This window comes from Oncorhynchus mykiss, chromosome 30 (assembly GCF_057628025.1).
Source record: "Oncorhynchus mykiss isolate SJ-2025 chromosome 30, ASM5762802v1, whole genome shotgun sequence".
NCBI lineage: Eukaryota > Metazoa > Chordata > Actinopteri > Salmoniformes > Salmonidae > Oncorhynchus > Oncorhynchus mykiss.
This window is the reverse complement of record NC_143051.1, coordinates 33,300,094-33,316,394: the sequence shown is the minus strand read 5'-3', so window position 1 is coordinate 33,316,394 and position 16,301 is coordinate 33,300,094. Positions and strand designations below refer to the sequence as shown.

At 43.9% G+C, this 16,301-nt stretch overlaps 1 protein-coding gene across 1 annotated transcript; it reads left to right on the top strand.

Annotated features, from left to right (window-relative positions):
• The first annotated feature begins 8,618 nt into the window (after positions 1 to 8,618).
• Positions 8,619 to 15,787, top strand: LOC110488354 (class I histocompatibility antigen, F10 alpha chain). Its single transcript, XM_090228480.1, has 8 exons — positions 8,619 to 8,884; positions 10,288 to 10,566; positions 10,919 to 11,218; positions 11,464 to 11,574; positions 11,881 to 11,898; positions 12,154 to 12,220; positions 13,795 to 14,344; positions 15,071 to 15,787. The coding sequence occupies exons 1-7, from the start codon at positions 8,701 to 8,703 to the stop codon at positions 13,820 to 13,822; spliced, it is 987 nt and encodes a 328-aa protein (XP_090084606.1). The 5' UTR covers positions 8,619 to 8,700; the 3' UTR covers positions 13,823 to 14,344; positions 15,071 to 15,787.
• The last annotated feature ends 514 nt before the right edge of the window (positions 15,788 to 16,301 follow it).

The window sequence follows — 16,301 nt, the reverse complement described above, 5'->3', positions numbered from 1 at the left end:
AAAAAGATTTCCCAAGCTTTAAACATCCCAAGGAGCACTGTGCAAGCGATAATATTGAAATGGAAGGAGTATCAGACCACTGCAAATCTACCAAGACCTGGCCGTCCCTCTAAACTCTCAGCTCATACAAGGAGAAGACTGATCAGAGATGCAGCCAAGAGGCCCATGATCACTCTGGATGAACTGCAGAGATCTACAGCTGAGGTGGGAGACTCTGTCCATAGGACAACAATCAGTCAGTCGTATATTGCACAAATCTGGCCTTTATGGAAGAGTGGCAAGAAGAAAGCCATTTCTTAAAGATATCCATAAAAAGTGTTGTTTAAAGTTTGCCACAAGCCACCTGGGAGACACACCAAACATGTGGAAGAAGGTGCTCTGGTCAGATGAAATCAAAATTGAACTTTTTGGCAACAATGCATAACGTTATGTTTGGCGTAAAAGCAACACAGCTGAACACACCATCCCCACTGTCAAACATGGTGGTGGCAGCATCATGGTTTGGGCCTGCTTTTCTTCAGCAGGGACAGGGAAGATGGTTCAAATTGATGGGAAGATGGATGGAGCCAAATACAGGACCATTCTGGAAGAAAACCTGATGGAGTCTGCAAAAGACCTGAGACTGGGACGGAGATTTGTCTTCCAACAAGACAACGATCCAAAACATAAAGCAAAATCTACAATAGAATGGTTCAAAAATAAACATATCCAGGTGTTAGAATGGCCAAGTCAAAGTCCAGACCTGAATCCAATCGAGAATCTGTGGAAAGAACTGAAAACTGCTGTTCACAAATGCTCTCCATCCAACCTCACTGAGCTCGAGCTGTTTTGCAAGGAGGAATGGGAAAAAATGTCTCTCGATGTGCAAAACTGATAGAGACATACCCCAAGTGACTTACAGCTGTAATCGCAGCAAAAGGTGGCGCTACAAAGTATTAACTTAAGGGGGCTGAATAATTTTGCACGCCCAATTTTTCAGTTTTTGATTTGTTAAAAAAGTTTGAAATATCCAATAAATGTCGTTCCACTTCATGATTGTGTCCCACTTGTTGTTTATTCTTCACAAAAAAATACAGTTTTATATCTTTATGTTTGAAGCCTGAAATGTGGCAAAAGGTCGCAAAGTTCAAGGGGGCCGAATACTTTCGCAAGGCACTGTATGTCTTTGAATCCCTGGGGCAAGGGTACATTCTACCCTCCACTTCACCTGCCTCCTCGAGTTTAGGATGGAGGTCTGTGCCCGTGCATTGACTATCGGGGTATCAACCAAATCACTGTGAGGTACAGCTACCCGCTGCCTCTCATAGCCAGTGTGATAGAGTCAATGCACGGGCACACTTCTTCACTAAATTGGATCTCAGGAGTGCTTACAATCTGGTGCGTATCCGGCAGGGGGACGAGTGGAAAACAGCATTTAGTACCACCTCAGGGCACTATGAGTACCCCGTCATGCCGTACGGGTTGATGAATGCTCCATCAGTCTTCCAGGCATTTGTAGACAAGATTTTCCGGGACCTGCACGGGCAGGGTGTAGTGATATACTCCACTACACGCACCGGCATGTGTCCCTGGTGCGCAGGGTGCTTGGTCGACTGTTGGAGCATGACCTGTACGTCAAGGCTGAGAAATGTCTGTTCTTCCAACAGTCTGTCTCCTTCCTAGGGTACCGCATTTCCACTTCAGGGGTGGAGATGGAGAGTGACCACATTTCAGCCGTGCGTAATTGGCCGACTCCCACCACGGTAAAGGAAGTGCAGCGGTTTCTATGGTTTGCCAACTACTACCGGAGGTTTATCCGGGGCTTTGGTCAGGTAGCGGCTCCCATAACTTTACTGCTGAAGGGGGGACCGGTGCGACTGCAGTGGTCGGCTGGGGCGGACAGGGCTTTTGGTCACTTGAAGGCTCTGTTTACCTCGGCTCCCGTGCTGGCTCATCCGGATCCCTCTTTGGCTTCATAGTGGAGGTGGACACGTCCGAGGCTGGGATAGGAACCATGCTCTGTCAGCGCACGGGTACGCCTCCAAAGCTCAGCCCCTGTGCTTTCTTTTCGAAGAAGCTCAACCCGGTGGAGCGAAACTATGATGTGGGGGACCGGGAGCTGTTGGCTGTTGTCAAGGCTCTGAAGGATTGGAGACATTGACTTGAGGGGGCTAAACACCCTTTTCTCATCTGGACTGACCACCGCAATCTGGAGTACATCTGGGCGGCGAGGAGACTGAACCCTTGCCAGGCAAGGTGGGCCATGTTCTTTCACTTTGTCCTACAGACCAGGTTCCCAGAACGCTAGGGCAGATGTACTGTCCCGGATGTGTGACCCTGAGGAGCGGTCCATAGATCACACTCCCATACTTCTGGCCTCTTGTCTGGTGGCAACGGTGGTGTGGGAGCTGGACGCGGACATCGAGCGGGCGTTACGTACGAAGCCCACTCCCCCCCAGTGTCCAGCTGGGCATCTGTACGTTCCATATTCTGTCCGTGATAGTTTGATCAATTGGGCCCACACGTCACCCTCCTCTGGTCATCCTGGCATTGGTCGGACGGTGCGCTGTCTTAGTGGGAAGTACGTGAGGGTTTATGTTTCCTCCTGCACGGTGTGCGCCCAGTGCAAGGCCCCTAGGCACCTGCCCAGAGGGAAGTTACAGCCCTTACCCATTACACAACGGCCATGATCGCACCTGTCTGTGGATTTCCTCACGGATCTTCCTCCCTCACAGAGTAACACCACGATCCTGGTCGTTGTGGATCGGTTCTCTAAGTCCTGCCATCTCCTTCCTTTTCCGGGTCTCCCTACGGCCCTACAGACTGTGGAGGCCCTGTTTACACACGTCTTCCGGCACTACAGGGTTCCTGAGGATATAGTCTCTGATCAAGGTCCACAGTTCATGTCAAGGATCTGGAGGGCGTTCATGGACCGTCTGGGGTCTCGGTCAGCCTCACCTCGGGCTTTCACCCTGAGAGTAACGGGCAGGTGGAGAGAGTAAACCAGGATGTGGGTAGGTTTCTGCAGTCTTATTGCCAGGACCGGCCGGGGGAGTGGGCAGTGTTCATCCCCTGGGCAGAGATGGCCCAAAACTCGCTCCGCCACTCCTCCACTAACCTCTCCCTCTTCCAGTGTGTACTGGGGTATCAGCCGATTCTGGCACCTTGGCATCAGATCCAGATCGAGGCTCCTGCAGTGGATGACTGATTTAAGCGCTCGGAGGAGACCGGGGACACCGCGCATGTGCACCTGCAATGGGCCATAAGGCATCAGAAGGCGAGGGCCGATCGCCACCGCAGTGGGACTCCGGTGTTCGCACCAGGGGACCGGGTCTGGCTCTCGACCCGAAACCTGCCCCTCCACCTGCCCTGCCGGAAGCTGGGCCCGCGGTTTGTGGGGCCATTCAAAGTCCCGAGGAGACTGAACGAGGTTTGCTACAGGTTACAGCTTACCCCAGATTACCGTATTAACACCTCGTTCCATGTGTCTCTCCTCAGGCCGGTGGAGGCTGGTCCACTCCAGGAGTCTGAGGTGCGGGAGGTTCCTACGCCCCCTCGAGGGGGCCCCGGCGTATGCTGTTCGAGCCATACTGGACTCGAGGCGTCGGGCGAGGGGCCTTCAGTACCTCGTGGAGTGGGAGGGGTACGGTCCGGAGGAGAGATGCTGGGTGCCGGTGGAGGACGTTTTGGACCCTTCGTTGCAGCGGGAGTTCCACCGTCTCCATCCGGATCGCCCTGCGCCTCGTCCTCGGGGTCGTCCCTGGTTTCAATTCCCCAATTACATGTTCATTATTTAAACCTCTGTTTTCCCCATGGTTTTTGTGAGTGATTGTTTTTGTAAGTTCGGTCCGATATTTGTGGGCTTGGTATTACTTCATGTATTTGGAAATTTTGAGCAAAGTTCCTTGTGTTACTCATCTCTGCTGTCCTGCGCCTGACTCCTCTGCATCAGCTACACCCAGAACCTTACAGAATCACTCATCCGTATTGTGTTGTTGACATTGAGTGAGAGGTTGTTTTCCTGACACCACACTCCGAGTGCCCTCACCTCCTCCCTGGGTCATCTGCAAACTTGATGATTGAGTTGGAGGCATGGATGGCCATGCAGTCATGGGTGAACAGGGAGTACAGGAGGGGGATGAGCACACATCCTTGTGGGGCCAAAGTGTTGAGGGTCAGCGAAGTGGAGATGTTCTTTCCTACCTTCACCACCTGGGGACGGCCCGCCGGAAAGTCCAGGACAGAATTGCACAGGGCGGGTTTGAGACCCAGGGCCTCAAGCTTAATGATGAGCTTGGAGGGTACTATGGTGTTGAATGCTGAGCTGTAATCAATGAGTAGCATTCTTACATAGGTATTCCTCTTGTCCAGATGGGATAAGGCAGTGTGCAGTGTGATGGCGATTGCATCGTCTGTGGACCTGCTGGGGCGGTATGCAAACTGAAGTGGGTATAGGGTGGCAGATAAGGTGGAGGTGATATGATCCTTGACTAATCTCTTAAAGCACATCATGATGACAGAAGTGAGTGCTATGGGGCGATAGTCATTTAGTTCAGTTATCTTTGCCTTCTTGGGTACAGGAACAATGGTGGTCATCTTGAAGCATATGGGGACAGCAGACTGGTATAGGGAGCGATTGAATATGCTGGTGTTGTGATGTGGCTGATTTTCTTTTCGTAGTCCATAATTGCCTGTAGACCCTGCCACATACGTCTTGTGTCTGAGCCGTTGAATTTCGACTCCACTTTGTCCCAATACTGACATTGCGCTTGTTTGATTGCCTTGCAGAGGGAATAACTATACTTTAAATGGTTAAATGCGGTGGTGCGTGCTTACAGTTTTGCGCGAATGCCGCCATCCATCCACGGTTTCTGTTTAGGGTAGGTTTTAATAGTCACAGTGGGTACAACATCTCCAATGTCCTTCCTTATCAACTAAAGATGGAGTCATGGTCAGCTTTGCGGAAGGGAGGGCGTGGGAGGGCCTTGTATGCATCGCAGAAGTTAGAGTAGCAGTGGTCCAGTGTATTGCCTGCGTGAGTGCTGCATTCAATATGCTGATAGAATTTAGGTAGCCTTGTTCTCAAATTTGCTTTGTTAAAATCCCCAGCTACAATAAATGCAGCTTCAGGATATATGGTTTCCAGTTTACATAGAGTCCAGTTAAGTTCCTTGAGGGCCGTCGTGGTATCTGCTTGAGGGGGTATATACACAGCTGTGATGATAACTGATGAGAATTATCTTGGGAGATAATATGGTTGGCATTTGATTGTAAGGAATTCTAGGTCAGGTGAACAGAAGGACTTGAGCTCCTTTATATTATGATTACACCATGAGTCGTTAATCATTAAGCATACTTATTTCTGTTGGCGCAACGCATGAAGAAACCCGCTGAGAGCCATGTTTCTGTGAAACAGAGAATGTTACAATCTCTGATGTCTCTCTGGAAGGCAACCATTGCCCTAATTTCATCCACCTTGTTGTCTGGAGACTGGACATTGGTGAGTAGTATACTAGGAAGTGGTGGGTGTTGTGCACGCCTTCGAAGTCTGACCAGGAGGCCGCTCCGTCTACCTCTTCTGCTGCGATGTTGTTTTGGGTCGACCTTAGATCCAATGTCAGCACCATCTTAACAGCATATACAGTGCATTGCGAAAGTATTCGGCCCCCTTGAACTTTGCAACCTTTTGCCACATTTCAGGCTTCAAACATAAAAATATAAAACTGTATTTTTTTGTGAAGAATCAACAACAAGTGGGACACAATCATGAAGTGGAACGACATTTATTGGATATTTCAAACTTTTTTAACAAATCAAAAACTGAAAAATTGGGCATGCAAAATTATTCAGCCCCTTTACTTTCAGTGCAGCAAACTCTCTCCAGAAGTTCAGTGAGGATCTCTGAATGATCCAATGTTGACCTAAATGACTAATGATGATAAATACAATCCACCTGTGTGTAATCAAGTCTCTGTATGAATGCACCTGCACTGTGATAGTCTCAGAGGTCCGTTAAAAGCGCAGAGAGCATCATGAAGAACAAGTGCACTGTGCAAGCGATAATATTGAAATGGAAGGAGTATCAGACCACTGCAAATCTACCAAGACCTGGCCGTCCCTCTAAACTCTCAGCTCATACAAGGAGAAGACTGATCAGAGATGCAGCCAAGAGGCCCATGATCACTCTGGATGAACTGCAGAGATCTACAGCTGAGGTGGGAGACTCTGTCCATAGGACAACAATCAGTCGTATATTGCACAAATCTGGCCTTTATGGAAGAGTGGCAAGAAGAAAGCCATTTCTTAAAAATATCCATAAAAAGTGTCGGTTAAAGTTTGCCACAAGCCACCTGGGAGACACACCAAACATGTGGAAGAAGGTGGTCAGATGAAACCAAAATTGAACTTTTTGGCAACAATGCAAAACATTATGTTTGGCGTAAAAGCAACACAGCTCATCACCCTGAACACACCATCCCCACTGTCAAACATGGTGGTGGCAGCATCATGGTTTGGGCCTGCTTTTCTTCAGCAGGGACAGGGAAGATGGTTAAAATTGATGGGAAGATGGATGGAGCCAAATACAGGACCATTCTGGAAGAAAACCTGATGGAGTCTGCAAAAGACCTGAGACTGGGACGGAGATTTGTCTTCCAACAAGACAATGATCCAAAACATAAAGCAAAATCTACAATGGAATGGTTCAAAAATAAACATATCCAGGTGTTAGAATGGCCAAGTCAAAGTCCAGACCTGAATCCAATCGAGAATCTGTGGAAAGAACTGAAAACTGCTGTTCACAAATGCTCTCCATCCAACCTCACTGAGCTCGAGCTGTTTTGCAAGGAGGAATGGGAAAAAATGTCAGTCTCTCGATGTGCAAAACTGATAGAGACATACCCCAAGCGACTTACAGCTGTAATCGCACCAAAAGGTGGCGCTACAAAGTATTAACTTAAGGGGGCTGAATAATTTTGCACGCCCAATTTTTCAATTTTTGATTTGTTAAAAAAGTTTGAAATATCCAATAAATGTCGTTCCACTTCATGATTGTGTCCCACTTGTTGTTGATTCTTCACAAAAAAATACAGTTTTATATCTTTATGTTTGAAGCCTGAAATGTGGCAAAAGGTCGTAAAGTTCAAGGGGGGCGAATACTTTCGCAAGGCACTGTATCAGTCTGATGGCTTAGGGATAGAAGCTGTCTCGGAGTAGGTTGGTCTGCGAGCCGATGCTCTGGTACCGCTTGACAGACGGTGGTAGAGAGAACAATCTATGGCTTGGGTGGCAGATGTCTTTGGCAATTTTTCATCCGTTCCTCTGACACTGCCTGATATAGAAGTCCTGGATGGCAGGGAGCTCGGCAGCAGTGATGTACTGATGACCAGCCTTTCAAAGCACTTCATGATTACAGATGTGAGTGCTACGGGACAGTAGTCATTTAGGCAGGTTACCTTTTGAGTTCTTGGGCACAGGCACAATGGTGGTCAGCTTGAAATGTTGATTACAGACTGGGACAAGGAGAGGTTGAAAATGTCAGTGAAGACGCTTGCCAGCTGGCCTGCGCATGCTCTGAGAATGTACCTTTGTATTCCGTCTGGCCTAGCGGCCTTGCAAGTGTAAACCTGTTTAAAAGTCTCACTCACATCGGCCTATAGCTTTCTCAGTAACAGCACTGGGGTGCTACTGACATTCAGAAAAGAGGCAAAACATGCCACCTTTGAGAAACAGAATTGACCATTCCTCTCTGAATATGATGTCAGTAACACCCCAGAGGACTGTGAACAATGACATGTTTTGCACCTGGACACTGCAGTGTTATTCCTACAAAAATCGAGAAAATGTTTGTGTTTTTTGGATTTTTCTCCCCTGAATGAAATGTAATCCACTAATAGACTTTCATAAAAGTCTATTTGGATGCCATATTACCTTTTAGCTGAGTGTGAACTGAATCAATATAAACCACTTGGTAGTTCCTATCAGGATGAATACAGTATAAGGTCAAATGTAAAGTTGCTAAAGATTAGTGTCATCTATCAGTCTTACAGTGAGAGTGGTCTTGGGCTTCTTGTTATCAATGAACTTACATTATTTATCAGACGCTCTTATCCAGAGCGACTTACAGTAGTGAGTGCATATGTTTTTGTACTGGTCCCCAGTGAGATTCCAACCCCAAACCCAGGCGTGGCAAGCACCATGTTCTACCAACTAAGCCACACGGGACCATGTCATGTACATTTGGAAGGAATGCAATGTTTTCACTTGTGTTTATCACATGTAATATATTTACTGAAATATCTGTCTAGGAATATCACAGTTCCATTTCACAATACTGTTCTTAGTGTTCAGTGTGTCCATCTATATATCAGACCATCTATATATCAGACACTGATTCCAGATCATTCTCTTGATAAAGCATTATTGGTTCTCCATGTCTGATACACAACATGTGTAATATCTAGGGGTTACATACCGTCTTGGAAATGTTCAAAGTAATATTATATAAACAACCAGTTTATTAAACAGTAGTGTGGAGAAACTAAAAAGTGAATATAGAGAAAATGTAAACCTCTGTCTAGTCTACATGACTTTGGAAAACGATGATCTGTTCAGAATTCAACATAAACATGTACTTTCTTTCCTCTAGTGACTCACTCCCTGACGCATTTCTACACCGCATCTTCTGACATTCCCAACTTCCCAGAGTTTGTGTTTGTGGGGATGGTGGATGGTGTTCAGATGGTTCACTATGACAGCAACATCCAGAAAGTGGTGCCCGAACAGGACTGGATGAAGCAGACAGACGCAGAGTTCTGTGAGAAGGAGAGAGAGAATTTATTTTATTCCCAGCAGTCATTCAAAGCTGAAGTCGCTACTCTAAAGCAGCATTTTAACCAAAGTGGAGGTAAGTCCTTCATCTTTACCTCATCTGATCATTTGTGTTTGTATAAACTGTCAAAATCCCTTATTCTAGGAGACAATAATTAATTAGGATTAGAGAAGTGATCAGTAAAGTTACAGATCTAGAATATCAGGGATGTACAGATCTGCTCCTCCTTCCTGTTTCTGTTTCCTTCACACACTTACCACACAGCATCATTAGCTGACTTCAGTATTAGAAAGCCTCTAACATGGCCTCCTTTGTTTCTCTGCTTATGTTTACTGTATGTATGGTCCCACTCCTGGACACCAGCACAGCATTCATTTTAAAACTGTGTACTGTTTTAAGTGTGTGAAGGACAGATGATGATGACCACTACTGTAAATGGCATCAAACTATAAGCATCTTTATGGACGAATATCATTGGTACGGTCACTCTCCAATTACTTTGAATGGCAGGTTGGTGAATGTCAGGTCGCAGTTGTAAATGAGAACTTGTTCTCAACTAGCCTACCTGGTTAAATAAAGGTGAAATAAAAATAAAAAGATCTCTGCTCGGAATACACTTGCATGTTTAATTTGTCAGTCAAGACCTCAGTCAGTCCCTCCAGTCTGCTCTGTGGAGCTTTCATGGTGTGTGTGTGTTATCCACACTGCCCAGCTGTGTGCTGCCCTCTGTCCCCCGCAGTAGAGCTGCAGTCTTCTCAGCTTCTCTGAGTAAATCTCTGATCTGATGGGACAGTAGAGAGAAGCAGAGGAACAGAACATGATGTTGATGATGATGATGTTAGTGATGATGATATGTTTGGCTTCTCTGCTCTAATGGACCATAGTGCCCAGTGACTCCTTGTGGGCTCTGCTGCTGGAGCTGATCAGGCCTCAGGGGAACTCTCTACACACTCACCCTTCACCCTCAGAATCTGGGGAACACACACACACATAGCTCCAGTATGCTCACATTATTGAGAGATAATCTTCCTCATGTTAGTCTCCATCTCTCTCCTGTTGTTCCTGACTGAACAGAGGATCCTCTCTCACTTCCTCTATTTATCTCTGACATCATCACTAGAGGACAGTCTTCATTTGTCAACGGTGTTTTATTCATTTACACACCTCACTGAACTACAGTTCTACACAACATCCATTTGTTAGAATAACACTACTATACTGAACACAATGTTTATCTTCAACACAGTAGATAGAACCAAGCCAACATCAGCTGGTGTAGAATAGAGCCACACTGAGTCTCCTCATCACCTCTCTGTCTCTGTGGTGAAGGTGTGACATCATCACACTATAGAGTCTGAGCTGATCTGTTTTATTCCTGTCTGGTTGAACAACTAATACATGATGATGGAGATCCCACTGGCAGACTGAATCTGGAGAACAGATTGCACAGTGTTGTTGACTCTCTTTCTCTGTTTCAGGAGTCCACATTCTCCAGTACATGTATGGCTGCTCACGGGATGATGAGACTGAACAGACAGAGGGGTTTGGACAGCTGGGTTATAATGGGGAGAACTTCCTTGAGTATGACATGAAGACATTAACTTGGAAATCTCTAAAACAGCAACCCAATTTCATGCAGGATGAGTGGAACAGTGACACCAGTAGACTGTTATTCTGGAAGAACTACTTCACCCAGACCTGCATTGAGTGTCTGAAGAAGCAGGTGGACAATAGGAAGAGCACTCTGATGAGGACAGGTAAACATTCAGAAATGTCACTTATTTTTCTTTTGTCCTTGTGTTTATGCAACACTTGACATCTATGTTTTGATTAGTGAATTCAGTCCAGTACTACATAATTATAGATGTATCACTTAGGAACATTGAGTGGTTCTGGAACAACAGTGAAATATGTCTGGTTAATGATCCAGAATGCACCATATTGTTGTGACATTCATCTATACCACCAACATCCTTTATCTTTACTGATTCTGTGTTATCTACAGAAATCACCATTTATGGTATCATTTGGATAAATGTAGATGCTTTTAGTCTGCGCTATTTTCAAAATATCACCACTGAAATGTCTGAATTCTCTCATTCCCTCCAGTCCCTCCCTCAGTGTCTCTGCTCCAGAAGAGCCCCTCTTCTCCAGTGACCTGCCACGCTACAGGTTTCTACCCCAGTGGAGTCATGGTGTTCTGGCAGAAAGACGGACAAGGTCACCAGGAAGGTGTGGAGAATGGAGAGACTCTCCCCAACAATGATAGAACCTTCCAGAAAAGCACCCACCTCACAGTGATGCCTGAGGAGTGGAAGAACAACAAGTATCAGTGTGTGGTTCAGGTCACTGGTATCAAGGAGGACTTCATCAAGGTTCTGACTGAGTCTGAGATCCAGACCAACTGGAGTAAGAGGGAGAGATTAAAATACACACTATACCTAACCCTCTTACTAAATGTACCCAATATTCCTCATTTAAGTTCCCTCATGTGCTCAGTAAAGCTACCTGTCTGACTGCATGTTCTCATTGACCTCCTGAATTGTTATTATAATTTGTTTTTTACATGTAGGGGAATGCTGCTTGGATTTCATTTGAGATGGAAATGTGTTATCTTGCACTGTAGTCTGAATGCTCTGTTCTGATGATTACAGAGGACCCAGCCCCCAACATTGTCCCCATCATTGGAGGGGTGGTAGCTCTCCTCCTGGTTGTTGTTGTTGTTGTTGTTGTGGTCGTCATTTGGAAGAAGAAGAAGAAGAAAGGTGAATGAGGAAAGAAGGAAAGATAGTATCAGCAGTGATTCACTTAGTAGTTTAGAAGTAGTAGACAGGTCATAGTACTGGTTTAAAATCATTAGTATAGTAGTGATGGTAGAAGTACAGTCTGTTTGATTTGAATCTGTTTCATGTAAATAAAGACTCTTGTCACGAAGGCTTTATGTCAAGTCTGCAGTAGGATATGCAGAAGGAATACAGGATTCCGCATCATCTCAAACATTATATTATCTTGTATTCCAATAAAGCAAGCTTTCAGAGTCAATAATAACGTCATGTTTATCTCGGTTTCAGGGTTTGTTCCAGCCAGCAGTAAGTACCTCAGTTCATATTGTTCACTATTCTGAAAATATCACATATTTTTGTTTTGTGTTTGACTGTATCCATTTTAGAATGTGGTTGTCTCTTTTCCTTATAGATTGTAATGCTGGTTCAAACTTAATGTGAATTGATGTATCTGCTTAATTAATATGGAAGGTTTTATTTACTGTGAACCATGCATTAGGAACTTGGTAATGAACCTGAAAATCTTGTTTTTCTAACATTGGGGTTTTGTTTCTGTTTTAGCTAATGACACTGACTCTGCGTACTCTGGGGAAGGTCTCCTGAAGACTTCAGTCCTCTCTGCACTTCTGTAAGTAACATCAGATTAAGTCACTGAAGGTGTCCTCATGTCAGTGAGCAAACTAGAGAAACAACCACTGCTACTGGTTGGAATGTGTTTACAGTGGCAAGAAAAAGTATGTGAACCCTGTAGAAATACCTGAATTTCTGCATAAATTGGTCATAAAATGTGATCTGATCTTCATCTAGGTCAAAACAATAGACAAACAGTCTGCTTAAACTAATAACACACAAACAATTATGTTTTCATGTATTTTATTGAACATCCCGTGTAAACATTCACAGTGCAGAGTGGGAAAAGTATGTGAACCCTTTAACTGGTTGACCCTCCTTTGGCAGCAATAACCTCAACCAAACATTTTCTGTAGTTGCAGATCAGACCTGCACAACGGCCAGGAGGAATTTTGGACCATTCCTCTTTACAAAACTGTTTTAGTTCAGAAATACTCTTGGGATGTCTCTTGAGGTCATGCCACTGCATCTCAATCGGGTTGAGATCAGGACTCTGACTGGGCCACTCCAGAAGGTGTATTTTCTTCTGTTGAAGCCATTCTGTTGTTGATTTACTTCTGTGTTTTGGGTCGTTGTCCTATTGCATCACCCAACTTCTGTTGAGCTTCAATTGACAGACAGACAGCCTAACATTCTCCTGCAAAATGTCTTGATAAACTTGAATTCGCTTTTCCATTGATGATAGCAAGCTGTCCAGGCCCTGAGGCAGCAAAGCAGCACGGTACTTTAGTTGGGATGAGGTTTTGATGTTGGTGTGTTGTGCCTTTTTTTTCTCCACACATAGTGTTGTGTGTACCTTCCAAACAACTCAACTGTAGTTTCATTTGTCCACAGAATATTTTGGCAGTAGGACTACGGAACATCCGGGTGCACTTTTGCAAACTTCAGATATACAGCAATGTTTTTTTGGACAGCAGTGGCTTCTTCCGTGGTTATTTCATGTATCGTAGACTCATCAACAGAGATGTTAGCATGTTCCAGAGATTTCTCTAAGTCTTTAGCTGGCACTAGGATTCTTCTTAACCTCATTGAGTGTTCTGCGCTGTGCTCTTGCAGTCATCTTTGCAAGACGGCCACTCCTAGGGAGAGTAGCAAAAGTTCTTTCCAGCTTTTTGCAAGTCAACAATTCCTAATCTTAGGTCTTCTGAGATCTCTTGTTCAAAGCATGGTTCACATCAGGCAATGCTTCTTGTGAACAGCAAAGTCAAATTTTGTGAGTTGTTTTATAGGGCAAGGCAACTCTAACCAATCTCCAGTCTCATTGATTGGACTCCAGGTTAGCTGACTCCTGACTCCAATTAGCTTTTGGAGAAGTCATTAGCCTAGGGGTTCACATACTTTTCCATCCTACTCTGTGAATGTTTAAATTATGTATTCAATATAGACAAGAAAAATACAATCATTTGTGTGTTTTATTAGTTTAAGCACACTATGTTCGTCTATTGTTGTGACTTAGATGAAGATCAGATTCAATTGGATCAATTTATGCAGAAATCCAGGTAATTCCAAAGGGTTCACATACTTTTTCTTGCCACTGTATGTGTGTAACCTCTCTCTTCTCATGTGTTTTAGGAAGCAGCTGAAGACAGTAACGAAATAAAAACACCAAATGCTGAACTTCTCAAAAACATAACATATACTTACACACATCAGTCACACACACTCCATATATACTGAACAGAAATATAAATACAACCATTTCAAAGATTTTTCTGAATTACAGTTCATGTAAGGAAATCAGTCAATTTGAAATATAATCTATGGATTTCATATGACTGTGAAGGGGTGGGCCTGGGAGGGCATAGAATCACCCACTGGGGAGCCAAGCCCAGCCAATCAGAATGAATTTTCCCCCACAAAGGGCTTTATTACAGAACAAAAATACTCCCTACTGATGGGTGTAAACAAATTGAGCACAACATTTTGAGAGAAATATGCTTTGTGTGCTCATGGAACATTTCTGAGATCTTTTATTTCACCTCATGAAACATGGGACCAACACTTTACATGTTGTGTTCATATTTTTGTTGTGTATATGAATGTCAAAAAATCTGGTTTCAAAAATATTCTTCGGTGAACAGTTTTACTTTCATTTAATCCTTGGTTTGGCTTTTTAAAAGTTGTGCTGTACTGTCATTTTTTTAAGTTATAAAATGTTATAATGCCACTGTGTGATAGACTTATCTCAGTCTTACCGTTATAATCAATGGAACACCATGAAAGTGTGTTTCTGGAAAGCATTAGATTGTTGTGAGATGTTGAATTAAGATTTGAACATCTGTTATTCTAACTGAAGTCATCAAAACAATCACATTTTAAAATATATTTATTTAAACTGGGAAAAACGACATTATTTTGTTTGAATGTGTAGCAGCGCAGGTGGTGTTATAACTTTGCTCACACTAACTTGTTTAATTGCATGGCTATAAGTCAGACAAGGCCTGTCCACGTTCCGTTTGTACATTTTTCTCTTACCGACAGTGGTGGTATTTTTCTAGCGGTTTTGATTTTATGAGACGTTTGATTACGATGGGGGCATAACACATTTTTGACTGTACCTTCTGTAGTTGGTGATGGGGCAAGTCAACATGTATTGTAAGTGTTTTCTACTTTGTACCTTTATTGATGCCTTACACATTTGAAGGAAAGTGCCATATTGGACCTTTATTTTGTTTTCAGTAAGATCTGTTCTAAACAGCAAAGGATTTGAAGTGAAACAATACGTTTGTATATGGGTTTAAGAAATAATATAATATACTGCTCTTTCCATGATATACTGACCAGGTGAAAGCTATGATTCCTTATTGATGTCACCTGTTAAATCCACTTCAATCAGTGTGAAGGGGAGGGGAGGGGAGGAGACAGGTTAAAGAGGGTTTTTTAGACATGGATCATTGAGAGAGGGATGTGTGCCATTCAGAGGGTGAATGGACAACATATTTAAGTGCCTTAGAACAGGGTATGGTAGTAGACGCCAGGTGTACTGGTTTGAGTGTGTCAAGAACTGCAATGCTGCTGGGTTTTTCATGCTCAACACTTTACCGTGTGTATCAAGAGTGGTACACCACCCAAAGGACATCCAGCCAACTTGACACAACTGTTGGACGCGTTGGAATCAACATGGGCCAGAGTCTATGCCCTGACGAATTGAGGCTGTTCTGAGGGCAAAGGGGGTTGCAACTCAATATTCAGAAGGTATTTATTTTGATGACCTGTATGAAGTTGATGGGGCGGCAGGTCCCCTAGTGGTTAAGAGCTTTGAGCAAGTAACTAAAAGGTTGCTGGTTTGAATCCCAGCCTTAGGTATTTTTTAACACTGCAACTGCAGTTGACTTAGATTTTGGATGCAGTCATTTCAGAACAGTTGAACTGCACTGTGACTGCAGTTACACTGCATTTAGTATTTTTTTTAAGTGTGCTGCGGTTATACTGCACTATTGACTGCAGAGGCGACTAGGTGCGAAATCTGCCTTTGAGCAAGGCACTTAACACAAATTGCTCTTGAGACTGTCTACTAAAAGCCGAATGTAACTGTTTGAATAAAATGCTTCTTAAGTTCGAGGGATAATCTCTGCACTGTCTCTTTAGTACTCTAAACATAATCATAAACAGCCAGGCAGAAAATGGCACTAGCAGTACTTTGGCCCTCTAGGGATGAAATGAACAGTGCTATCCAAACCTGAATCCTGCCATGCCACCGATGACATACATGTTAGGCTACTGTTGATGCTGAAGACTATTTTATGTAATGTAGTTTCTGGGGATGTCATTCTCTTTTATAATAACCCACTGGGAACTGTAGAATACCTCCCATGTAACTACTGCCACGCTATTCATATCCACAGTGACTCATTTATCAACCTGAGAAAATTAACATAATATGGGAGAATAGGCTTCTTCAGGTTTTATGGCAAATTCATTCCAATAATTTAGGTGTCTGTGTAGTCGTGATAGGCAGATATGCATGTAAACAGGGCAGAAAAGTGACAGGTAGCAGGATTAACTGATTGAATACTAGAGGTAATATATACATATCAACAGGAGTAATATTGACCAGTAGCAGAATAAATAGATACTTA